General features: G+C 40.4%; 2 protein-coding genes across 4 annotated transcripts in view; one reads left to right on the plus strand and one right to left on the minus strand.

The window, feature by feature from the left end:
- LOC135108556 (uncharacterized) overlaps window positions 1–21,240 on the minus strand; it is a 65,042-nt gene that overhangs the window by 32,849 nt on the left and 10,953 nt on the right. Inside the window, exon 1 of one of the 3 annotated variants that reach the window (XM_064019686.1) lies at window positions 18,179–18,222. The exons of 1 other annotated variant lie outside the window; for it this stretch is intronic. The gene's annotated coding sequence lies outside the window, so the exon portion shown is untranslated. Of the gene's footprint in view, window positions 1–955; window positions 1,019–18,178; window positions 18,223–21,240 lie in introns of those variants that run through there. One more of the 3 variants, XM_064019683.1, reaches the window with a different exon arrangement.
- On the plus strand, window positions 8,317–11,733 carry LOC135108560 (uncharacterized). Its single transcript, XM_064019689.1, has 5 exons — window positions 8,317–8,373; window positions 8,997–9,181; window positions 9,525–9,638; window positions 10,437–10,498; window positions 11,470–11,733. Exons 2-5 carry the CDS (start codon window positions 9,013–9,015, stop codon window positions 11,551–11,553), a joined length of 429 nt encoding a protein of 142 aa, XP_063875759.1. The 5' UTR covers window positions 8,317–8,373; window positions 8,997–9,012; the 3' UTR covers window positions 11,554–11,733.

The following is a 21,240-nucleotide window of genomic DNA, read 5'->3' on the forward strand; positions in this document are numbered from 1 at the left end:
CCTTATCCGTCCATGTATGGTGTATGCTTCACATGTCTGGGAGGGCTCCACTCATACCGCTCTTCTAAACAGGGTGGAATGGAAAGCTTTTCGTCTCATCAACTCCTCTCCTCTAACTGACTGTTTTCAGCCTCTTTCTCATCGCCGGAACGTTGCATCTCTTGCTATCTTCTATTGTTATTTTCAAGCTAACTGGTCTTCTGATATTGCTAACTGCATGCCTCCCCTCCTAACGCGGCCTCGCTGCACAAGACTTTCTTCTTTCTCTCACCCCCTTTTCTGTCCACCACTTTAATGCAAGAGTTAACCAGTATTACCAATCATTCCTCCCCTTGTCTAGTAAACTCTGGAATTGCCTGCCTGCTTCTGTATTTTCATCTTCGTATGACTTGAACTCCTTCTAGAGAGAAGTTTCAAGACACTTAACCTTCAATTTTTGACGACCACTTTGGACCCTATCCGTGACCATCATCTCAGTGGACTTTTTTTTTATTAGATTTTTGTTGCCATATATATATATATATATATATATATATATATATATATATATATATATATATATATATATATATATATATATATATATATATATATATATATATATATATATATATATATATATATATATATATATATATATATATAAATTGACAGGGAATGAGTAAGCAGACGGAGAAGTGACGCAGATGAGGCGAAAGAGTGTGTGGTGTTGAAGGATTTCAGAGAGTGTGGTATAGGACTGCTTCTTGTGAGGGATGGAAGGGTAAGAGGCGAAAGAAGAGGAGGAGGAGGAGGAAGAGGAGGAGAAGGAGAGAAAGAGAAGAGTCTGTGAGACTAAGGATATCAAAAGACCTGTTCACTTGTATAGAGAATAGGAAACTTTTCGTTAACACACACACACACACACACACACACACACACACACACACACACACGCACACAGCAAGCCACCCACCTGAAGCACAGCAACAGCAGTAGCAGCGGAATAATTCAGTGGTAAGTGTGGCGCCCAGACTATCTGGCCTGCAATATATAGCAGTCTGCCCTCCATTCATTACCGTGCCCGTGCACACCTGCGTGTATGCTTACACACACACACACACACACACACACACACACACACACTCGTTTTTAATTATTTTAGTAATCTTTTCTGATATCAAATTTATCGTTTCTTTGTCGCCTTTCTTGTTTCTTTACTAACTTAATGAGTAACACATTCATGTCACCTTCACAGTTCCTCATGTTTTTGATGACGTGATGTTTCTTCTTCCTGTTGTGTGTCTTTTGTAGCTTCGTGAATCAGTTTTGTTGTAGCAGGAGTAGATTTTTTTTTTCTGCGTCTTCTTGTTAACGTTTAAAGACAGACCCTTTTTGTTTCTGAGTTTGTATTCTTTTCATCTTTCCTCCGCATATTTTCTTTCTTTTTGTACGATGAGTCAGTTCTCTGTACGTGGTCTTCCTAACACCAAGACTGCGCCTGTCATTTCTTTCTAATAGCAGGTTTATTTGCTTTTTGTCCACATTTTCTTTCCGATAACAAAGAAGTTTGTTTCTGCCATGAACTCAGTGTTATGTTACACCCTGTAGTCACTTGTTATACTTGCTTTACGATAGTTTAACGTTGCTTTTTGTTTCATAATGTTTCTGTTTTCTGTGCCTGTTGTAAATAAGAAGGCTTCTGGGTAAAGGCTAAGAAAAGACGCCAAAAAAAAAAAAAGATAATAAAAAAAGAAAAAACCCACAGAAGATGCCAGTCCTAAACGAGAATTGTCAGAAACAATAAACAAAATTACGAGAAAACGTTGACAATTTGCTGGTTTCGTATATTATTCCTTCAGTAAACTCTTATATTCAGGATTCTCAATTAAGACTTTAGTTTTCTTCTGTATTAAAATGTCCAGCACGTTTGATTATTATTTTCTTTGCATGTCTTTGTGCAATGTACCGAGTTTGATATTTTCATATTTCTCGCTTTCTCTAAATTCCAGTACGATGATGATGATGATGATGATGATGATGATGATGATGATGATGATGATGATGATGGTGATGATGATGATGATGATGATGGTGATGCTGATGATGATGGTGATGCTGATGATGATAATGACTGAATGATGCAGATAATAATTGATTGATGATTGGGTCATCATTGATCATCATCATTGATCATGATGATGATGGTGATGATGATGATGATGATGAATATGTTGATGATGCTGATAATGACTGATTGATGAAGATGATAATTGATTGATGATTGACTGATTGATGATGATGATGATGATGATGGTGATGTTAGAAAAATTTCGTCCTAAAAAAAAAAAAAAAAGCAGAAAGGTTGGTGTGAATTTTGGTTTCATTTAAACTTGCAGCTGACGCCTACCGGAGACACGTGTCCCGCGCCTGCCTGGCACCTGCAACAACCCAGTCAACGGAGATTTTTTTTTTTTTTATGTAAGAGGGCCACTGGCCAAGGGCAACAACAAAAAAAAAAAAAGAAAAGAAGAAGAAAAGAAAAGATCCATTAAAATGTCAGTTCCCAAAGCGCCGTCAAAAAGAGTGATCAAATAATTGAGGATAAATGTCTTGAAACCTCCCTCTTGAAAGAGCTCAGATCATAGGAAGCATACAGAAGCAGGCAGGCAGTTCCAGAGTTTACCGGGGAAAAGGTGAATGACTGAGAATACCGGTTAACTCTTGCATTAGAGAGGTGGACATAACAAGTTGAGAGAGGGTAAAAAGTCTTGTGCAGCGAGGCCACGGGAGGAGGGGACGCATGCAATCAGCAAAATCAAAAGAGCAGTTAGCGTGAAGATAGCGGTAGGAGATAATAAGAGAAGCAACATTGCGGCGATGGTAGAGAGACTGAAGAGAGTCAGTAAGAGGAGACGAACTGATAAGACGAAAAGCTTTTGATTCTACCCTGTCTAAAAGAGTGGTATGAGTGTAACCTCCCCCTCCAATACATGTGAAGTATATTTCATAAATGGACTGATAAGGCCCCAATACAGAGTTATGAACTTGGTGGAAGGGATGAGAAAAAAACTGACAGAGACGACTCAGAACGTATAAGCTCATAGAAGCAGTTTTAGCTGGAGATGAGATGTGAAGTTTCCAGTTTAGATTATAAGTAAAGACAGACCGAGGATGTTGCGTGAGGTTGTGTCGAGTTCATAGATGAAGGAATTGAGTTTTTGAGGCATTGAACAATACTAAGTTTTCTTTGCCAAAATCTGAATTCATAGAGATCACAAGTCAGGTGTTCTGTGGTTTCCCTGCGTGAGCTGTTTAATTCCTGAAAGGTTGGACGCCTACGAAAAGACATGGGAAAGTGCAGGGTGGTATCATCAGCGAAGGAATGGATAGAACAAGAAGTCTGGTTGAGAAGATGATTGCTGAATAATAAGAAGAGTGAGTGACAGGACCCTGAGGAACACCACTGGTAATAGACCTAGGAGAAGAACAGTGACCGTCTACCACAGCAGCAATAGAACGGTCGAAAAGAAAACTTGTGATGAAGTTACAGAGAGAAGGATGGAAGCCGTAGGAGGGTAGTTTGGAAATTAAGGCATTGTGCCATGCTATATGAAAAGCTTTTGTTATGTCTAAGGCAACAGTGAAAGTTTCACCAAAATCCCTAAAAGAGGATAACCAAGAATTAGTAAGGAAAGCCAGAAGGTCACCATTAGAGCGGCCTTGACAAAACTCGTACCGGCGATCAGAAATAAAGATGTGAAGTGATAGATGTTTAAGAATCTTCCTGTTGAGGACAGATTCAGAACTTCAGAGAGGCAGGAAATTAAAGCAATAGGACGGTAGTATGAAGGATTAGAACGGTCACCCTTTTAGGAATAGGCTGAATGTAGGCAATCTTGCATCAAAAAATGAAAGGTAGATATTGATACACAGAGTTAGAAGAGTGTGACTAGGCAAGGTGTAAACACGGAGGCACAGTTTCGGAGAACAATGTAAGGGACCCCATCAGGTACATAAGCCTTCCGAGGGTTAAGGCCAGCGAGGGCATGGAAAACATCAGCGCAGAGGATCTTAATGGGTAGCATGAAGTAGTCAGAGAGTGGAAGAGAAGGAGGAACAAGCCCTGAGTCATGTAAGGTAGAGTTTTTTGCAAATGTTTGAACGAAGAGTTCAGTTTTGGAGATAGATGGAATGGCAGTGGTTGAAATAAAGGAAGTTAAGATGAAGAAGTAAAATTATTGGAGATGTTTTAAGCTAGGTGCCACAAGTGACGAGGGGAGTTAGATCTTGAAAGATTTTAACACTTTCTATTAATGAAGGAGTTTTTGGCTAGTTAGAGAACAAATTTGGCACGATTCTGGGCAGAAATATAAAGTGCATGAAATTTTAGTAAAAAGGTGCTGTGAAAATCTCTGGAACCATGGCGGAGAGTGATAACTTCTCTTCCTTTTTTATGTTCTAAGGAAAATCGCCAAGGGAGAAAAAAAAAAAAAAAAGCTGCACAAAAGATGTCTTCAAAAGTAGAAGGTATTTTTGCATACACGTAAAACACACACACACACACACACACACACACACACACACACACACACACACACAATGACAACTTTTTTAGGTCTATCGTGCGCAAGCAGTCAGTCAGAACATCAATGATGTCTGCAGTCTTTGAAAATTATATTGATGAGAAACCAAACGTTTAAGTACAGGAGGCGGAGTTGGAGGTTACTGAAATGAAGATGCTGCTATTTTCTCTAAGAATGACGAGACTGAACAAGATCAGGAACGAATACATCAGAGGCACAACACATGAACATCGGTCTGGGGAGCTTGCGAGGTGAGACTGAGGTGGTCTGGATATTTGAAGAGGAGAGATGTGGAGCATGTGGGGAGGAGGATGATGTTGCAGATGGATCTACCTGGCGGGAGAATAAAAAAAGAACTAAGAGAAGGTTTATGGATGCAGTGAAAGAGGACATGCTTGAAAGGGGTATGACTGAGGAAGGAGCAGAAGACCAAGCGTCTTGAAGAACAGTAAAATCCCTCTCATCCGGCATTCGAGTATCCGGCAGCTTCAAGTATCCGGCACATTTTTCCCCGAGTCTTAAAATCAATAAAAAATCAATGTGTATTCATAAAATCGATTAAAATTCCCGCGCGAGGCATACTTTATCCCCTCTCGCCACCAGAGCGCACTGCTTCGCGGCACCCGCGGCCTACTACACTGTGTTTACTCAGTGACTCAGTCCGCACGTGCACTGTTTATCGCCTGACACCTTCATTATGCCTAAAGTTATAGAAAAGAGGAAGCGTGTTGTGGCAGCGCCGGTGGCGACGCGCGGCACGGCGATCAGCTGATCTTTGTTATAATAAGATGCGTGAGTGTAGGGTGGTGATTGTGGACATAATTTTACTTCTATTCAAGTATCCGGCAACTTCTGGTATCCGGCATGTCGGCGGTCCCGTTGATGCCGGATAAAAGGGATTTTACTGTACGTTGATCTGCGCTGACGATCCCTGACGGGAGCTGCCCGAAGAAGTTCCTTGCGTTGCATTTCACAGCACCTCATCACACCCTCGCTGGCTGCATGAGTCATCGAGTGGGTTAGCTACGCAACTACACTCAATTTGTAGATACGAGATGGATCCAAATTACAACCTTCCATTTTAATGAACTTCAACTGTGAGAAGAATTTGCACTAACTTTTATGAGTTATTTTAGATTTGCATTTTCTTCCTTGCCGCTATTATTATCTGGACAATCTTGGCGAGATAATTGCATTGCGTGCCCCAGTTCAGAGGTGTGATGGTTGGAGTGGCGCTAAAGAATAGTTAGGTGCCATAATTGCAGTAATTCAATCCTGAAAATAATTTCTAAATATATTTTTCATACACACACACACACACACACACACACACACACACACACACACACACACACACACACACACATATATATATATATATATATATATATATATATATATATATATATATATATATATATATATATATATATATATATATATATATATATATATATATATATATATATATATATATTTTTTTTTTCTGGTGATTTCTGGCATCTAGACAATAATATCTTCAATAACTTTACTTCTTCTTTCCCTCCTCTATTTCAACCAGATAGCACCACTGCTATCACATCTATTTCTAAAGCTGAACTCTTCGCTCAAACCTTTGCTAAAAACTCTACCTTGGACGATTCTGGGCTTGTTCCTTCCTCTCCTCCACCCTCTGACTACTTCATGCCACGTATTAAAATTCTTCGCAATGATGTTTTCCATGCCCTCGCTGGCCTAAACCCTCGGAAGGCTTATGGACCTGATGGGGTCCCTCCTATTGTTCTCCAAAACTGTGCCTCCGTGCTTGCACCTTGCCTAGTCAAACTCTTTCAGCTCTGTCTGTCAACATCTACCTTTCCTTCTAGCTGGAAGTTTGCCTACATTCAACCTGTTCCTAAAAAGGGTGACCGTTCTAATCCCTCAAACTACCGTTCTATTGCTATAATTTCCTGCCTATCTAAAGTATTTGAATCTATCCTCAACACGAAGATTCTTAAACATCTATCACTTCACAACCTTCTATGTGAACGCCAGTGTGGGTTCCGTCAAGGCCGCTCTACTGGTGATCTTCTGGCTTTCCTTACTGAGTCTTGGTCATCCTCTTTTAGAGATTTTGGTGAAACTTTTGCTGTTGCCTTGGACATATCAAAAGCTTTTGATAGAGACTGGCACAAAGCTTTGATTTCCAAACTACCCTCCTACGGTTTCTATCCTTCTCTCTGTAACTTCATCTCAAGTTTCCTTTCTGACCGTTCTATTGCTGCTGTGGTAGACGGTCACTGTTCTTCTCCTAAATCTATTAACAGTGGTGTTCCTCAGGGTTCTGTCTTGTCACCCACTCTCTTCTTATTAATGATCTTCTAAACCAAACTTCTTGTCCTATCCACTCCTACGCTAATGATACCATCCTGCACTTTTCCACGTCTTTTCATAGACGTCCAACCCTTCAGGAGGTAAACATATCACGCAGGGAAGCCACAGAACGCCTGACTTCTGATCTTTCTAAAATTTCTGATTGGGGCAGAACAAACTTGGTATTGTTCAATGCTTCAAAAACTCAATTCCTCCATCTATCAACTCGACACAACCTGCCAGACAACTATCCCCTCTTCTTCAATGACACTCAACTGTATGCCTCTTCTACACTGAACATCCTCGGTCTGTCCTTTACTTATAATCTGAACAGGAAACTTCATATCTCATCTCTAGCTAAAACAGCTTCTATGAAGTTAGGTGTTCTGAGATGTCTCCGCCAGTTTTTCTCACCCCCCCAGCTGCTAACTCTGTACAAGGGCCTTATCCGTCCATGTATAGAGTATGCTTCACATGTCTGGGGGGGTTCCACTTATATTGCTCTTCTAGACAGGGTGGAATGAAAAGCTTTTCGTCTCATCAACTCCTCTCCTCTAATTGACTGTCTTCAGCCTCTCTCTCACCGCCACAATGTTGCATATCTAGCTGTCTTCTACCGCTATTTTCATGCTAACTGTTCTTTTGATCTTGCTAACTGCATGCCTCCTCTCCTTCCGCGGCCTCGCTGCACAAGACTTTCTTCTTTTTCTCACCCCTATTCTGTCCACCTTTCTAACGCTAGAGTTAACCAGTACTCTCAATCATTCATCCCTTTCTCTGGTAAACTCTGGAACTCCCTGCCTGCTTCTGTATTTCCACCTTCCTATTACTTGAATTCCTTCAAGAGGGAGGTTTCAAGACACTTATTCATTAATTTTTGACCACTGCTTTGACCCTTTTATGGGACTGCCATTTCAGTGGGCATATTTTTTTTATTGGATTTGTGTTGCCCTTTGCCAGTGTCCTAAAAAAAAAAAAAAAAAAAAAAATATATATATATATATATATATATATATATATATATATATATATATATATATATATATATATATATATATATATATATATATATATATATATATATATATATATATATATATATATATATATATATATATATATATATATATATATATATATATATATATATATATATATATATATATATATATATATATATATATATATATATATATATATATATATATATATATATATATATATATATATATATATATATATATATATATATATATATATATGTAAAGTGTGCGTGTAAGAGAGAGAGAGAGAGAGAGAGAGAGAGAGAGAGAGAGAGAGAGAGAGAGAGAGAGAGAGAGAGAGAGATAGCATACACACAGGTGTGCAGAGGCAGGGCAGACTGCTATATAATGCAGGCAAGACAGTCTGGGCGCCACACTGACCGCTGACTTCTGCTGCTGTTGCTGTTCTTCAGGTGGGAGGCATACTGTATAATAATAATAAAAATAATATAAATAGTAATAAGTAAAAATAATAATAGGCAATGATAACAGTGACATTAACACTAATGGAAAAATAAAAACGAAAAAGAAGTAAAAAAAAAAGAACAAGAGCAAGATGACAAAGTTCTTCAAAAACTAAGAATAAGAACAATTCACACTTAAATCCTAAGATAAAGAAAAAAATAAAGAGAGAGAGAGAGAGAGAGAGAGAGAGAGAGAGAGAGAGAGAGAGAGAGAGAGAGAGAGAGAGAGAGAGAGAGAGAGAGAGAGAGAGAGAGAGAACCATTTATTTTCAGTTATTTATTCATTTACTTGCTATCATTATTATCATTACTATTATTATTTTTATTGTTATTATTATTATTATTATTATTATTATTATTATTATTATTATTATTATTATTATTATTATTATTATTTTCACTATTATCATTATTATTGTTATTATTATTATTATTATTATTATTATTATTATTATTATTATTATTATTATTATTATCATTATTATTATTATTATTGTTATTATTATCATTAATTTATTCTACTTTGTCCTATTTTTATCTATTTATCTATTTTCTTTCTCTGGTGTTAACAGAGTAAGTTAGTGAGTCATGAGGGCAACACTGGTGGCGCTGGCGGTGGTGTGGATGACGCTGCTGGCGGGAGGCGGCCGCTGTATGAGTGACTACGTGGTTGCCAACGAGATGGAAGTAATGGTGGGCAGCCTTGAAAGGGGAGGACCAAAGGACGAACTGAATGCTTTATTTTCCAAAGCCTTGAGTGAGTACTCACGCTTAATGCGTGTGGGCAAGCAAGCGACGCACACACACACACACACACATACACACACACACACACACACACACACACACACACACACACACACACACACACACACACACACACACACACACACACACACACACACACACACACACACACACACACACACAACAACTACTACTACTACTACTACTTCTGCCACTACTACTACTACTACTACTACTACTACTACTACTACTACTACTACTACTATTACTACTACTACTACTACTATTACTACTACTACTACTAGAACTATTAATACTACCACCATCACCACCAGTACCTCGTCTCCCTACAGGACATTGTGCCTGCTTGGAGCTTGCTAAGAAAAAGAACACCAGGGAGGATCTGTGTCAGTGTATCGCAGAGATCGGAACATGCGACGAGAAGCACAGACCGACCGGCAGCACGTGTGAGTGTCTGCTTCATTTGGGCTTTGTTTTAGGCGACAGATTTTTGGTGAATTTCTATTTCATTTAGGCTTTCTTTTAAGCGTGTGCTATTTGGTCAATTTCTACTTCATTTTGGCGGTTTCGCCGTCTGATAAATTCTCTTGAATAAAGTTGGGTGCATGGAAGGAACATATATAGAATCCTTATGTGCATGGGATAGATGGGAAGGTTCTGGTCTTGGTGAGTTCATGGTTATGTGACGAACAGCATGATTGTAGTTGACACTTGCACTGGTATTTGACTCACGGTTCTTGGACCACAAAGCGCTCATGAGACACTTGATTTTGTTCTACAGATGCTTCTACACATTGTACAGGCTAGAAATTGGGAATGTATTCTTTAAAATATGAGAACATAAGACACGTGTTGCACTGAAAGAAAAACTGTACAGGATTTCTTAAGAATTTCTACTTTTGGTTGAGAAAGTATGTACCAGTTTGTGTTCTAGCGATCACGCACCAGGCCACACCTTGCTATTGGGGTATTCCAGGGTTGAATGCCGTTTTATTTTCCTTATCGCGCCTTCATGGTTTAGATTGTAAGCGAAGTCGTTCATGTTATAATTGAACTTCTTAAGTTTCTTGTTGTTTGTTCTTGTTTGTTTATTGTTATTACTATTATTATTATTGTTATTATTATTATTTTATTATTATTATTATCATTATTGTTATTATTATTATTAATATTATTATTATTATAATTATTATCTTTATAATCATCATCATCATCATCTTAATCGTCATTATTCTCTTTTTCAGCTGAAAACCAATATTCTGACGGCTTTTACAAATGGATAAACTGCTTGGGTGAAGACAAACTTGTAAGTTTTTATTACGTCTCTCTTTCTCTCTCTCTCTCTCTCTCTCTCTCTCTCTCTCTCTCTCTCTCTCTGTCTCTCTCTCTCTCTCTCTCTGTCTGTCTGTCTGTCTCTCTCTCTCTCTCTCTCTCTCTCTCTCTCTCTCTCTCTCTCTCTCTCTCTCTCTCTCTCTCTCTCTCTCTCTCTCTCTCTCTCTCTGTCTGTCTGTCTGTCTGTCTCTCTCTCTCTCTCTCTCTCTCTCTCTCTCTCTCTCTCTCTCTCTCTCTCTCTCTCTCTCTGTCTGTCTGTCTGTCTCTCTCTCTCTCTCTCTCTCTCTCTCTCTCTCTCTCTCTCTCTCTCTCTCTCTCTCTCTGTCTGTCTGTCTGTCTCTCTCTCTCTCTCTCTCTCTCTCTCTCTCTCTCTCTCTCTCTCTCTCTCTCTCTCTCTCTCTCTCACTCTGTCTCTCTCTGTCTGTCTGTCCGTCTCTCTCTCTCTGTTTGTCCGTCTCTCTCTCTCTCTCTCTCTCTCTCTCTCTCTCTCTCTCTCTCTCTCTCTTAAACACCCGTTCTCCTAGGTTCTTCTATTAGGTTATTAGTGCAGAGTCATTACGAAGCTTTAAAAGAAGATTGGGTAAACTTATGGATAAGGACAGCAGGAAGAAATACGTGGATGTTTCATGCAAGGAATACCACATGTAACACTGAATGCTTCTTGCACCTTCCCTTATTTTCCTATGTTCCTATGCTATTTTGTTTAATTAGAGTGAGTGAGTGAGTGAGTGAATGAGTGAGTGAATCTTCTTGCAGCTTCCCTTATTTTCTTATGTTCTTATGTTATCTTCTTTAGTTAGTGAGAGTGGACGAGTGAGTGAGTGAATCAGTTGTCGATCAGTTGGTAAGTAAGTAAATTAGTTTGTCAGTCAGTCAGTCAGCCAGTGAGTTACTTAGTCTTCTTACAGCTTCCCTTGTTTTCTTATGTTATGTTCACTCCGGCAGCCCATCTACGTCCAGTGCCGGAATATCGTGGTCCAACAGCCTCTGCAGATGATGTGTCAAGCCAAGGCACTGAACTGCGAGTAGAACGATAGTACCGGTGACCAAGACGGACTACCATGCTACTTCCCGGCTTTACTGAAGTACTCGTCAAACACACACACACACACACACACACACACACACACACCACACACATACACACACACGTCCCATAGCGGCCACGGGGGACATATTAATATTATATCCAATAAACTTTGAAGCATCTACCCTCGTGTTCTTCATTACATGTTCATAATAGCTATAATACTCGTACATGGACTGCCAGCCGTAGGCCTGACGGGTTCTTGCAGTTTCCCTTATTTTCGTATGTCCTTATGGTGGTATGTTGCTCCGCCAGTAGTATAACGTACAATACCTTCATCATCAACTCCCTTCATTTTCTGGTTACATTTTCTCTCTTTTCTTCCACAAAACTGTATTTCTTTCGTCACCTCGATGGTACTGTTGCCTGTTGTTCATTACCAAGTCCTCTGTCAGCAGTGTAACCTCCAAAGCTCCATAAAAACTAACTTTATTCTAATTTTCTTAGTACATGTTCTCACTTTTCTTCCAAAAACTACATCTTTTGTTATTTTGATATTATGGTTGGTTGTTCCTTCGCCCTCGTCTGTCACTACCGCCACCTGTTATTGCCTGAACGAGCCGCGAGTCAGGTGCCGCTCAAGTCCCCGCGAGTGGATTGGTGGAAGCAGCGCGTGATTCCGGTCATTGTGCGCCTCGTTAACGGTTTGCGAATGGTTATTACTATTATCATTATTATTATTATTATTATTATTATTATTATTATTATTATTGTGTTTGAGTTTGCTTCATTCTTACTTAAGTAGCTTTAGGTGAGTTTTTTCTTCATATCTTTCTTTTATTTATGTGTCCTAAGTATGTTTCAGTCTTCCATTATTAATCAAACGCTGTCCGTTATTGTTGTTGTTGTTGCTATTTGCGGAGGAAATGAAGGAAAATAATTGTATATTTTCAGCGTTTCATTGTTAAAAGCTGCGTCTGGCATTATTATTACCATCATTTTGATGGTGTAGGAAGAATTAGAAAAGATTATGGAAGAAATTAAAATGAAGTGTGAAAGATTTGGGGAGAGATAAAGAGGAAAAAGGAGTAGAGAAGGAAGAAAATGGTAGGAGGAGGTAGTAGACACCTGCCGAAACGATAATTACTCCCAGTGAGGTCTAATGCACTGTTCAGGGGGTGCTGTGAACTTATCATTAAACCCAGCTGTGACCTCACTGAACGTTTCCCTTTGTGTCTCACAACACAAGGGGGCAATCACAGCCTGCCCTCTAAAGACAACTCTCTTCCTTTACACAAAACTACAAGCACCTAATAACACACACGTCCTTCACTCAAAAATTTTAAAATCATAATGGCAATTCCTACACCAGCCTCGGAGTCCCCATCTGGGGAGACCATAAATGTCCCCAAGTCGGACTGACTTTCTGTCGCCGACCCTAAATGTCTTGACATCCCCCTCACCTTTTTCTTCATTAACTTCTGCAACATTCAGGGTCTAAGATCTAATTTTCAATCTGTAGAGCACCACCTCTCCTCTTCTAAACCTCATCTTCTTTTCCTGACTGAAACACAGGTGTCTGAGGCAACTGACAGTAGAACCTTTTCTGTTCCCTCCTACTTTCTCTATCCTCATTTTCGATCCAAAGCTGGATGCTGCGTTTATGTGCATAGTGACTTAACCTGCTCTCGTGCCCACGCTCTTGAATCTTCAGAGTTTTCCACCATTTGGCTACGACTACAGAGTCACTCTCAAACTAAATTTATCTGTGCTGTATACCTCTCACCTAACTCCTCTGAGTATAAGAAATTCTTTGACATTAACTTCCAAAGTGGAGCACATTCTGACTCTCTTCCCTTTTGCAGAGATCTCCATCCTTGGAGACTTCAGTGTTCACCACCAGCTTTGGCTTTCCTCTCTCTTCACTGACCATCCTGGTGAACTAGCCTACAACTTTGCTATCCTCCATAACCTAGAGCAATTGGTGCAACACCCTACTCGTATTCCCGACCGTCTTGGAGATACGCCAAACATTCTTGTCCTTTTCCTGACCTCTAATCCTGCTTATGCTGTCACCCTTTCTTCTCCGTTGGGCTCCTCCGATCTCAATCTGATATCTTTATCTTGTCCTATCGCTCCAATCCCTCCTCAGGATCCCCCTAAGCGTAGGTGCCTCTGGCGTTTTGACTCTGCAAGTTGGGGGGACCTGAAGAGGTATTTTGCTGATTTTCCTTGGAATGACTACTGCTTCCATGTCAGAGACCCGCCTTTGTGTGCTAAACGCATAACAGAGGTGATAGTGTCTGGCATGGAGGCGTACATTTCTCACTCATTTTCTCGTCCTAAACCTTCTAAACCTTGGTTTAACACAACTTGTTCTCGTGTTATACATGATAGAGAGGCGGCCCACAAAAGGAACTTAAGCCTTCTATCACCACAATCTCATGCACTTTATATTTCTACCCGGAACCATGCCAAGTCTGTTCTCCAACTAGCCAAAAACTCCTTCATTAACAAAAAGTGTCAAGACCTTTCAAGATCTAACTCCCCTCGTGACTTCTGGTATCTAGCCAAAAATATCTCCAATAACTTTCCTTCTTCTTCTTTCCCTCCTCTGTTTCAACCAGATGGCACCACTGCTATCACATTTATTTCTAAAGCTGAACTCTTCGCTCAAACCTTTGCTAAAAACTCTACCTTGGATGATTCTGAGCTTGTTCCTCCCTCTCCTCCACCCTCTGACTACTTCATGCTACCTATTAAAATTCTTCGCAATGATGTTTTCCATGCCCTCGCTGGCCTAAACCCTCGGAAGGCTTATGGATCTGATGGGGTCCCTCCTATTTTTCTTCGAAACTGTGCTTTCGTGCTTGCACCTTGCCTAGTCAAACCCTTTCAGCTCTGTCTGTCAACATCTACCTTTCCTTCTTGCTGTAAGTTTGCCTACATTCAACCTGTTCCTAAAACGGGTGACCGTTCTAATCCCTCAAACTACCGTCCTATTGCTTTAATTTCCTGCCTATCTAAAGTTTTTGAATCTATCCTCAACAGGAAGATTCTTAAACATCTATCACTTCACGATCTTCTGTTTGATCGCCAGTATGGGTTCCTTCAAGGCCGCTCTACTGGTAATCTTCTGGCTTTCCTTACTGAGTCTTGGTCATCCTCTTTTAAAGATTTTAGTGAAACTTTTGCTGTTGCCTTGGACATATCAAAAGCTTTTGATAGAGTCTGGCACAAAGATTTGATTTCCAAACTACCCTCCTACGGCTTCTCTCCTTGTCTCTGTAACTTCATTTCAAGTTTCCTTTCTGACCATTCTATTGCTGCTGTGGTAGACGGTCACTGTTCTTCTCTTAAATCTATTAATAGTGGTGTTCCGTAGGGTTCTGTCCTGTCACCCACTCTCTTCTTATTATTCATTAATGATCTTCTAAACCAAATTTCTTGTCCTATCCACTCCTACGCTGATGATATCACCCTGCACTTTTCCACGTCTTTTCACAGACGTCCAACCCTTCCGGAGGTAAACATTTCACGCAGGGAAGCCACAGAAAGCTTGACTTCTGATTGGGTTAGAGCAAACTTGGTATTGTTCAATGCCTCAAAAACTCAATTCCTCCATCTATCAACTCGACACAACCTTTCAGACAACTATTCCCTCTTCTTCAATGACACTGAACTGTCCCCCTTTTTACACTGAACATCCTTGGTCTATCCTTTACTTAAAATCTGAACTGGAAACTTCACATCTCATCTCTAGCTAAAGCAGCTTCTATGAAGTTAGGTGTTCTGAGACGTCTCCGCCAGTTTTTCTCACCCCTCCCAGCTGCTAACTCTGTACAAGGGCCTTATCCGTCCATGTATGGAGTATGCTTCACATGTCTGGGGGGGTTCCACTCATACTGCTCTTCTAGACAGGGTGGAATCAAAAGCTTTTCTTCGTCTCATCAACTCCTTTCCTCTAACTGACTGTCTTCAGCCTCTCTCTCTCTCACCGCCGCAATGTTGCATATCTAGCTTTCTTCTACCGCTATTTTCATGCTAACTGGTCTTCTGATCTTGCTAGCTGCATGCCTCCCCTCCTCCCACGGCCTCGCTGCACAAGACTTTCTTCTTTCTCTCACCCCTATTCTGTCCACCTTTCTAACGCAAGAGTTAACCAGTACTCTCAATCATTCATCTCTTGCTCTGGTAAACTCTGGAACTCCCTGCCTGCTTCTGTATTTCCACCTTCCTATGACTTGAATTCCTTCAAGAAGGAGGTTTCAATACGCGTATTCATCAATTTTTGACCACTGCTTTGACCCTTTTATGGGACTGGCATTTCAGTGGGCATTTTTTTTTATTGGATTTTTGTTGCCCTTGGCCAGTGTCCTTCCTACATAAAAAAAATAAATAAATAAGGAGGAAGCAAGGAACACAAAAGAATAAAGAGAAGATGAAAGAGTAACAGACCCTGAGGTGCTTACTGCTTGCTATTCTGTTTGGGTGACCTTTCTCTCTTAACTACTAGTGCAAGAGACAAGATAGTATAGCAGAGTGACTCTCTAGGGGAAAGAGATGAAGGAGTGGAGGGAGGAGCAGCTGAGGGGATGGTCATGGAGGAGGAGAGGAGGGAAGAGTAGGTGACGGGAAGGGCTGGGAGGGAGAGATTTTAAGCGTGCATAATGAGAAAAAGAGGAGGAAAAAGGATGCAGAAGAGAGAGAGAGAGAGAGAGAGAGAGAGAGAGAGAGAGAGAGAGAGAGAGAGAGAGAGAGAGCGGAATGAATGATGGCCTGACGTGGTGTGTTGGTGTGTGGTGGTGTGCGTCAGAGTACTTCACTGTAGTCTGCTAAAAGTGAAAAAGATAATTCCCAAACATTTGAAAATACGAGCTCATTTATTTATTTATCTGTTCATCTATCTGTCTGTTTATTTATTCATTTATCTATTCAGCACACAGTTCACCGCTGACGAGAGAGAAAGGCGATGAAGGACAGTGAGGTGATGCTGGTGATTTTGAGGTGAGGTGATTTTGGTGAAACTTTTACCGTTGCCTTGGATATATCAAAAGCTTTTGATAAGGTCTGACACAAAGCTTTCTTTTCCAAACCATTTTTCTACGGCTTTTATCCTTCTCTGTAACTTCATCTTAAGTTTTCTTTCTGACCGTTCTATTGCTGCTGTGGTAGACGGTCACTGTTCTTTTCCTAAATCTATTAACACTGGTGTTTCTCAGAGTTCTGTCCTGTCACCCACCCTCTTCCTATTATTCATCAATGATCTTTTAAACCAAACTTCTTGTCCTATCCACTCCTACGCTGATGATACCACCCTGCACTTTTCCATGTCTTTTCATAAACGTCCAATCCTTCAGGAAGTAAACATTTCACGCAGGGAAGAGAGGGAACGCCTGACTTCTGATCTTTCTAAAATTTCAAATTGTGGCAGAACAAACTTGGTATTGTTCAATGCCTCAAAAACTCAATTTCTCCATCTATCAACTCGATACAACCTTCCAGACAACTATCCTCTCTTCTTCAATTACACTCAACTGGCCTCCTCTTTTACACTGAACATCGTCTGTCGGTCCTTTTCTTATAATCTAAACTGGAAATTTCACATCTCACCTCTAGATAAAACAGATTCTATGACGTTAGGTGTTCTGAGACGTCTCTGCCAGTTTTTCTCATTCCCCCAGCTGCTAACTCTGTACAAGGGCCTTATCCATCCATGTGTGGAGTATGCTTCACATGTCAGGGGGGGGTTCTACTATACCGCTCTTCTAAACAGGGTGGAATCAAAAGCTTTTCGTCACATCAACTCTTCTCCTCTAACTGACTGTCTTCATCCTCTTTCTCATCGCCGGAATGTTGCATCTCTTGCTATCTTCTATTGTTATTTTCAAGCTAACTGCTCTTCTGGTATTGCTAACTGCATGGTTCCTTTCCTAACGCGGCCTCGCTGCACAAGACTTTCTTCTTTCTCTCACCCATGTTCTGTCCACCCCTTTAATGCAAGAGTTAACAAGTATTACCAATCATCATCCCCTTCTCTAGTAAACTCTGGAATTGCCTGCATGCTTCTGTATTTTCATCTTCGTATGACTTGAACTCCTTCAAGAGGGAAGTATCAAGACACTTAACCTTTAATTTTTGACGACCACTTCGGGCTCTATCTAGGACCGGCATGTCAGTGGACTTTTTTTTTTTTTATTAGGCTTTTGTTGCCCTTGGTGGGTGTCCTTCCTATATAAAAAAAAATAAATAAATGACGGGGAATGAGTGAGCAGAAGGAGAAGTGACGCAGATGAGAGGAAAGAGTGTGTGGTGTTAAACGTAGGGAAGGGAAGGATTTCAGAGAGTGGTATAGGACTGCATTCTATGAGGGATGGAAGGGTAAGAGGCGAAGGAAGAGGAGAAGGAGGAGGAGGAGGAGGAGGAGGAGGAGGAGGAGGAGGAGGAGGAGGAGGAGGAGGGGAGAAAGAGAAGAGTCTGTGAGTCTATTATAAGGAAATGAAAAGACCTGTTCACTTGTATAGAGTTTAGGAAGCTTTTCGTAAACACACACACACACACACACACACACACACACACACACACACACACACACACACACACACACGCACACAGCATGCCACCCACCTGAAGCACAGCAACAGCAGCAGCACCGGAATAATTCAGTGGTAAGTGTGGCGCCCAGACTATCTGGCCTGCAATATATAGCAGTCTGCCCTCCATTCATTACCGTGCCCGTGCACACCTGCGTGTATGCTTACACACACACACACACACACACACACACACACACACACACTCGTTTTTAATTATTTTAGTAATCTTTTCTGATATCAAATTTATCGTTTCTTTGTCGCCTTTCTTGTTTCTTTACTAACTTAATGAGTAACACATTCATGTCACCTTCACAGTTCCTCAGGTTTTTGATGACGTGATGTTTCTTCTTCCTGTTGTGTGTCTTTTGTAGCTTCGTGAATCAGTTTTGTTGTAGCAGGAGTAGATTTTTTTTTCTGCGTCGTCTTGTTAACGTTTAAAGACAGACTCTTTTTGTTTCAGAGTTTGTATTCTTTTCATCTTTCCTCCGCATATTTTCTTTCTTTTTGTACGATGAGTCAGTTCTCTGTACGTGGTCTTCCTAACACCAAGACTGCGCCTGTCATTTCTTTCTAATAGCAGGTTTATTTGCTTTTTGTCCACATTTTCTTTCCGATAACAAAGAAGTTTGTTTCTGCCATGAACTCAGTGTTATGTTACACCCTGTAGTCACTTGTTATACTTGCTTTACGATAGTTTAACGTTGTTTTTTGTTTCATAATGTTTCTGTTTTCTGTGCCTGTTGTAAATAAGAAGGCTTCTGGATAAAGGCTAAGAAAAGACGCCCAAAAAAAAAAGAAAGAAAGAAAAAACCCACAGAAGATGCCATTCCTAAACGAGAATTGTCCGAAACAATAAACAAAATTACGAGAAAACGTTGACAATTTGCTGGTTTCGTATATTATTCCTTCAGTAAACTCTTATATTCAGGATTCTCCATTAAGACTTTAGTTTTGTTCTGTATTAAAATGTCCAGCACGCTTGATTATTATCTTCTTTGCATGTCTTTGTGCAATGTACCGAGTTTGATATTTTCATATTTCTCGTTTTCTCTAAATTCCTGTACGATGATGATGATGATGATGATGATGATGCTGATGATGATGATGATGATGATGATGCAGGTGATAACTGATTGATGATTGGGTGATTGATGATAATGATGATGATGGCGATGATAATGATTTCATTCATTCAAAAGAAAAATAGAACAAAAATTGTGTGAAATTTGGTTAGGTTAGGCCACATTTAATTAAAGTTGTAGCTGACGCCTACCCGAGACACGTGTCCCGCGCCTGCCTGGCACCGGCAACAACCCAGTCAACGGAGATTTTTTTTTTTCTTATGTAAGAGGTCCACTGGCCAAGGGCAACAACAAAAAGAAGAAAGAAAAAAAAAGAAGAAGAAAAAAAGGTCCATTAAAACGTCAGTTCCCAAAGCACCGTCAAAAAGAGTGATCAAATAATTGAGGATAAGTATCTTGAAACCTCCCTCTTGAAAGAACTCACGTCATAGGAAGCATACAGAAGCAGGCAGGCAGTTTCAGTGTTTACCAAGAAAAAGGATGAATGACTGAGAATACCGGTTAACTCTTGCATTAGAGAGGTGGACATAACAAGGTGAGAGAGGGTAAAAAGTCTTGTGGAGCGAGGCCACGGGAGGAGGGGAGGCATGCAGTTAGCAATATCAGAAGAGCAGTTAGGGTGAAAATAGCGGTAGGAGATAATAAGAGAAGCAACATTGCGGCGATGGGAGAGAGACTGAAGAGAGTCAGTTAGAATAGACAAACTGATGAGAAGAAAAGCTTTTGATTCTACCCTGTCTAAAAGAGTGGTATGAGTGTAACCTCCCCCTCCAATACATGTGAAGTACATTTCATAAATGGACTGATAAGGCCCCAATACAGAGTTATCAACTTGGTGGAAGGGATGAGAAAAAACTGACAGAGACGACTCAGAACGTATAAGCTCATAGAAGCAGTTTTAGCTGCAGATGAGATGTGAAGTTTCTAGTTTAGATTATAAGTAAAGACAGACCGAGGATGTTGCGTGAAGAGGGAGACAGTTGAGTGTCATTCAAGAGGAAGGGATAGTTATCTGGAAGGTTGTGTCAAGTTTGTAGATGAAGGAATTGAGTTTTTGAGGCATTAAACAATACTAAGTTTTCTTTGCCAAAATCTGAATTCATAGAGATCACAAGTTAGGTGTTCTGTGGCTTCCCTGCGTGAGCTGTTTAATTTCTGAATGGCTGGACGCTTACGATAAGACATGGGAAAGTGCAGGGTGGTATCATCAGCGTAGGAATGAATAGAACAAGAAGTTTGGTCTAGAAGATGATTGTTGAATAATAAGAAGAGTGAGTGACAGGACCCTGAGGAACACCACTGGTAATAGACCTAGGAGAAGAACAGTGACCGTCTACCACAGCAGCAATAGAACGGTCGAAAAGGAAACTTGCGATGAAGTTACAGAGGGAAGGATGGAAGCCGTAGGAGGGTAGTTTGGAAATTAAGGCTTTGTGCCATGCTATATGAAAAGCTTTTGTTATGTCTAAGGCAACAGTGAAAGTTTCACCAAAATCCCTAAAAGAGGATAACCAAGACTTGTTAAGGAAAGCCAGAAGGTCACCATTAGAGCGGCCTTGACAAAACTCGTACCGGCGATCAGAAATAAAGATGTGAAGTGATAGATGTTTAAGAATCTTCCTGTTGAGGACAGATTCAGAACTTCAGAGAGGCAGGAAATTAAAACAATAGGACGGTAGTATGAAGGATTAGAACGGTCACCCTTTTAGGAATAGGCTGAATGTAGGCAATCTTGCATCAAAAAATGAAAGGTAGATATTGATACACAGAGTTAGAAGAGTGTGACTAGGCAAGGTGTAAACACGGAGGCACAGTTTCGGAGAACAATGGGAGGGATCCCATCAGGTACATAAGCCTTCCGAGGGTTAAGGCCAGCGAGGGCATGGAAAACATCAGCACAGAGGATCTTAATGTGTTTTTTGCAAATGAGTTTTTTGCAAATGTTTGAACGAAGAGTTCAGTTTTGGAGATGGATGGAATGGCAGTAGATGAAATAAAGGAGGTTAAGATG

The sequence above is a fragment of the Scylla paramamosain genome, chromosome 17 (assembly GCF_035594125.1).
Source record: "Scylla paramamosain isolate STU-SP2022 chromosome 17, ASM3559412v1, whole genome shotgun sequence".
Lineage (NCBI taxonomy): Eukaryota > Metazoa > Arthropoda > Malacostraca > Decapoda > Portunidae > Scylla > Scylla paramamosain.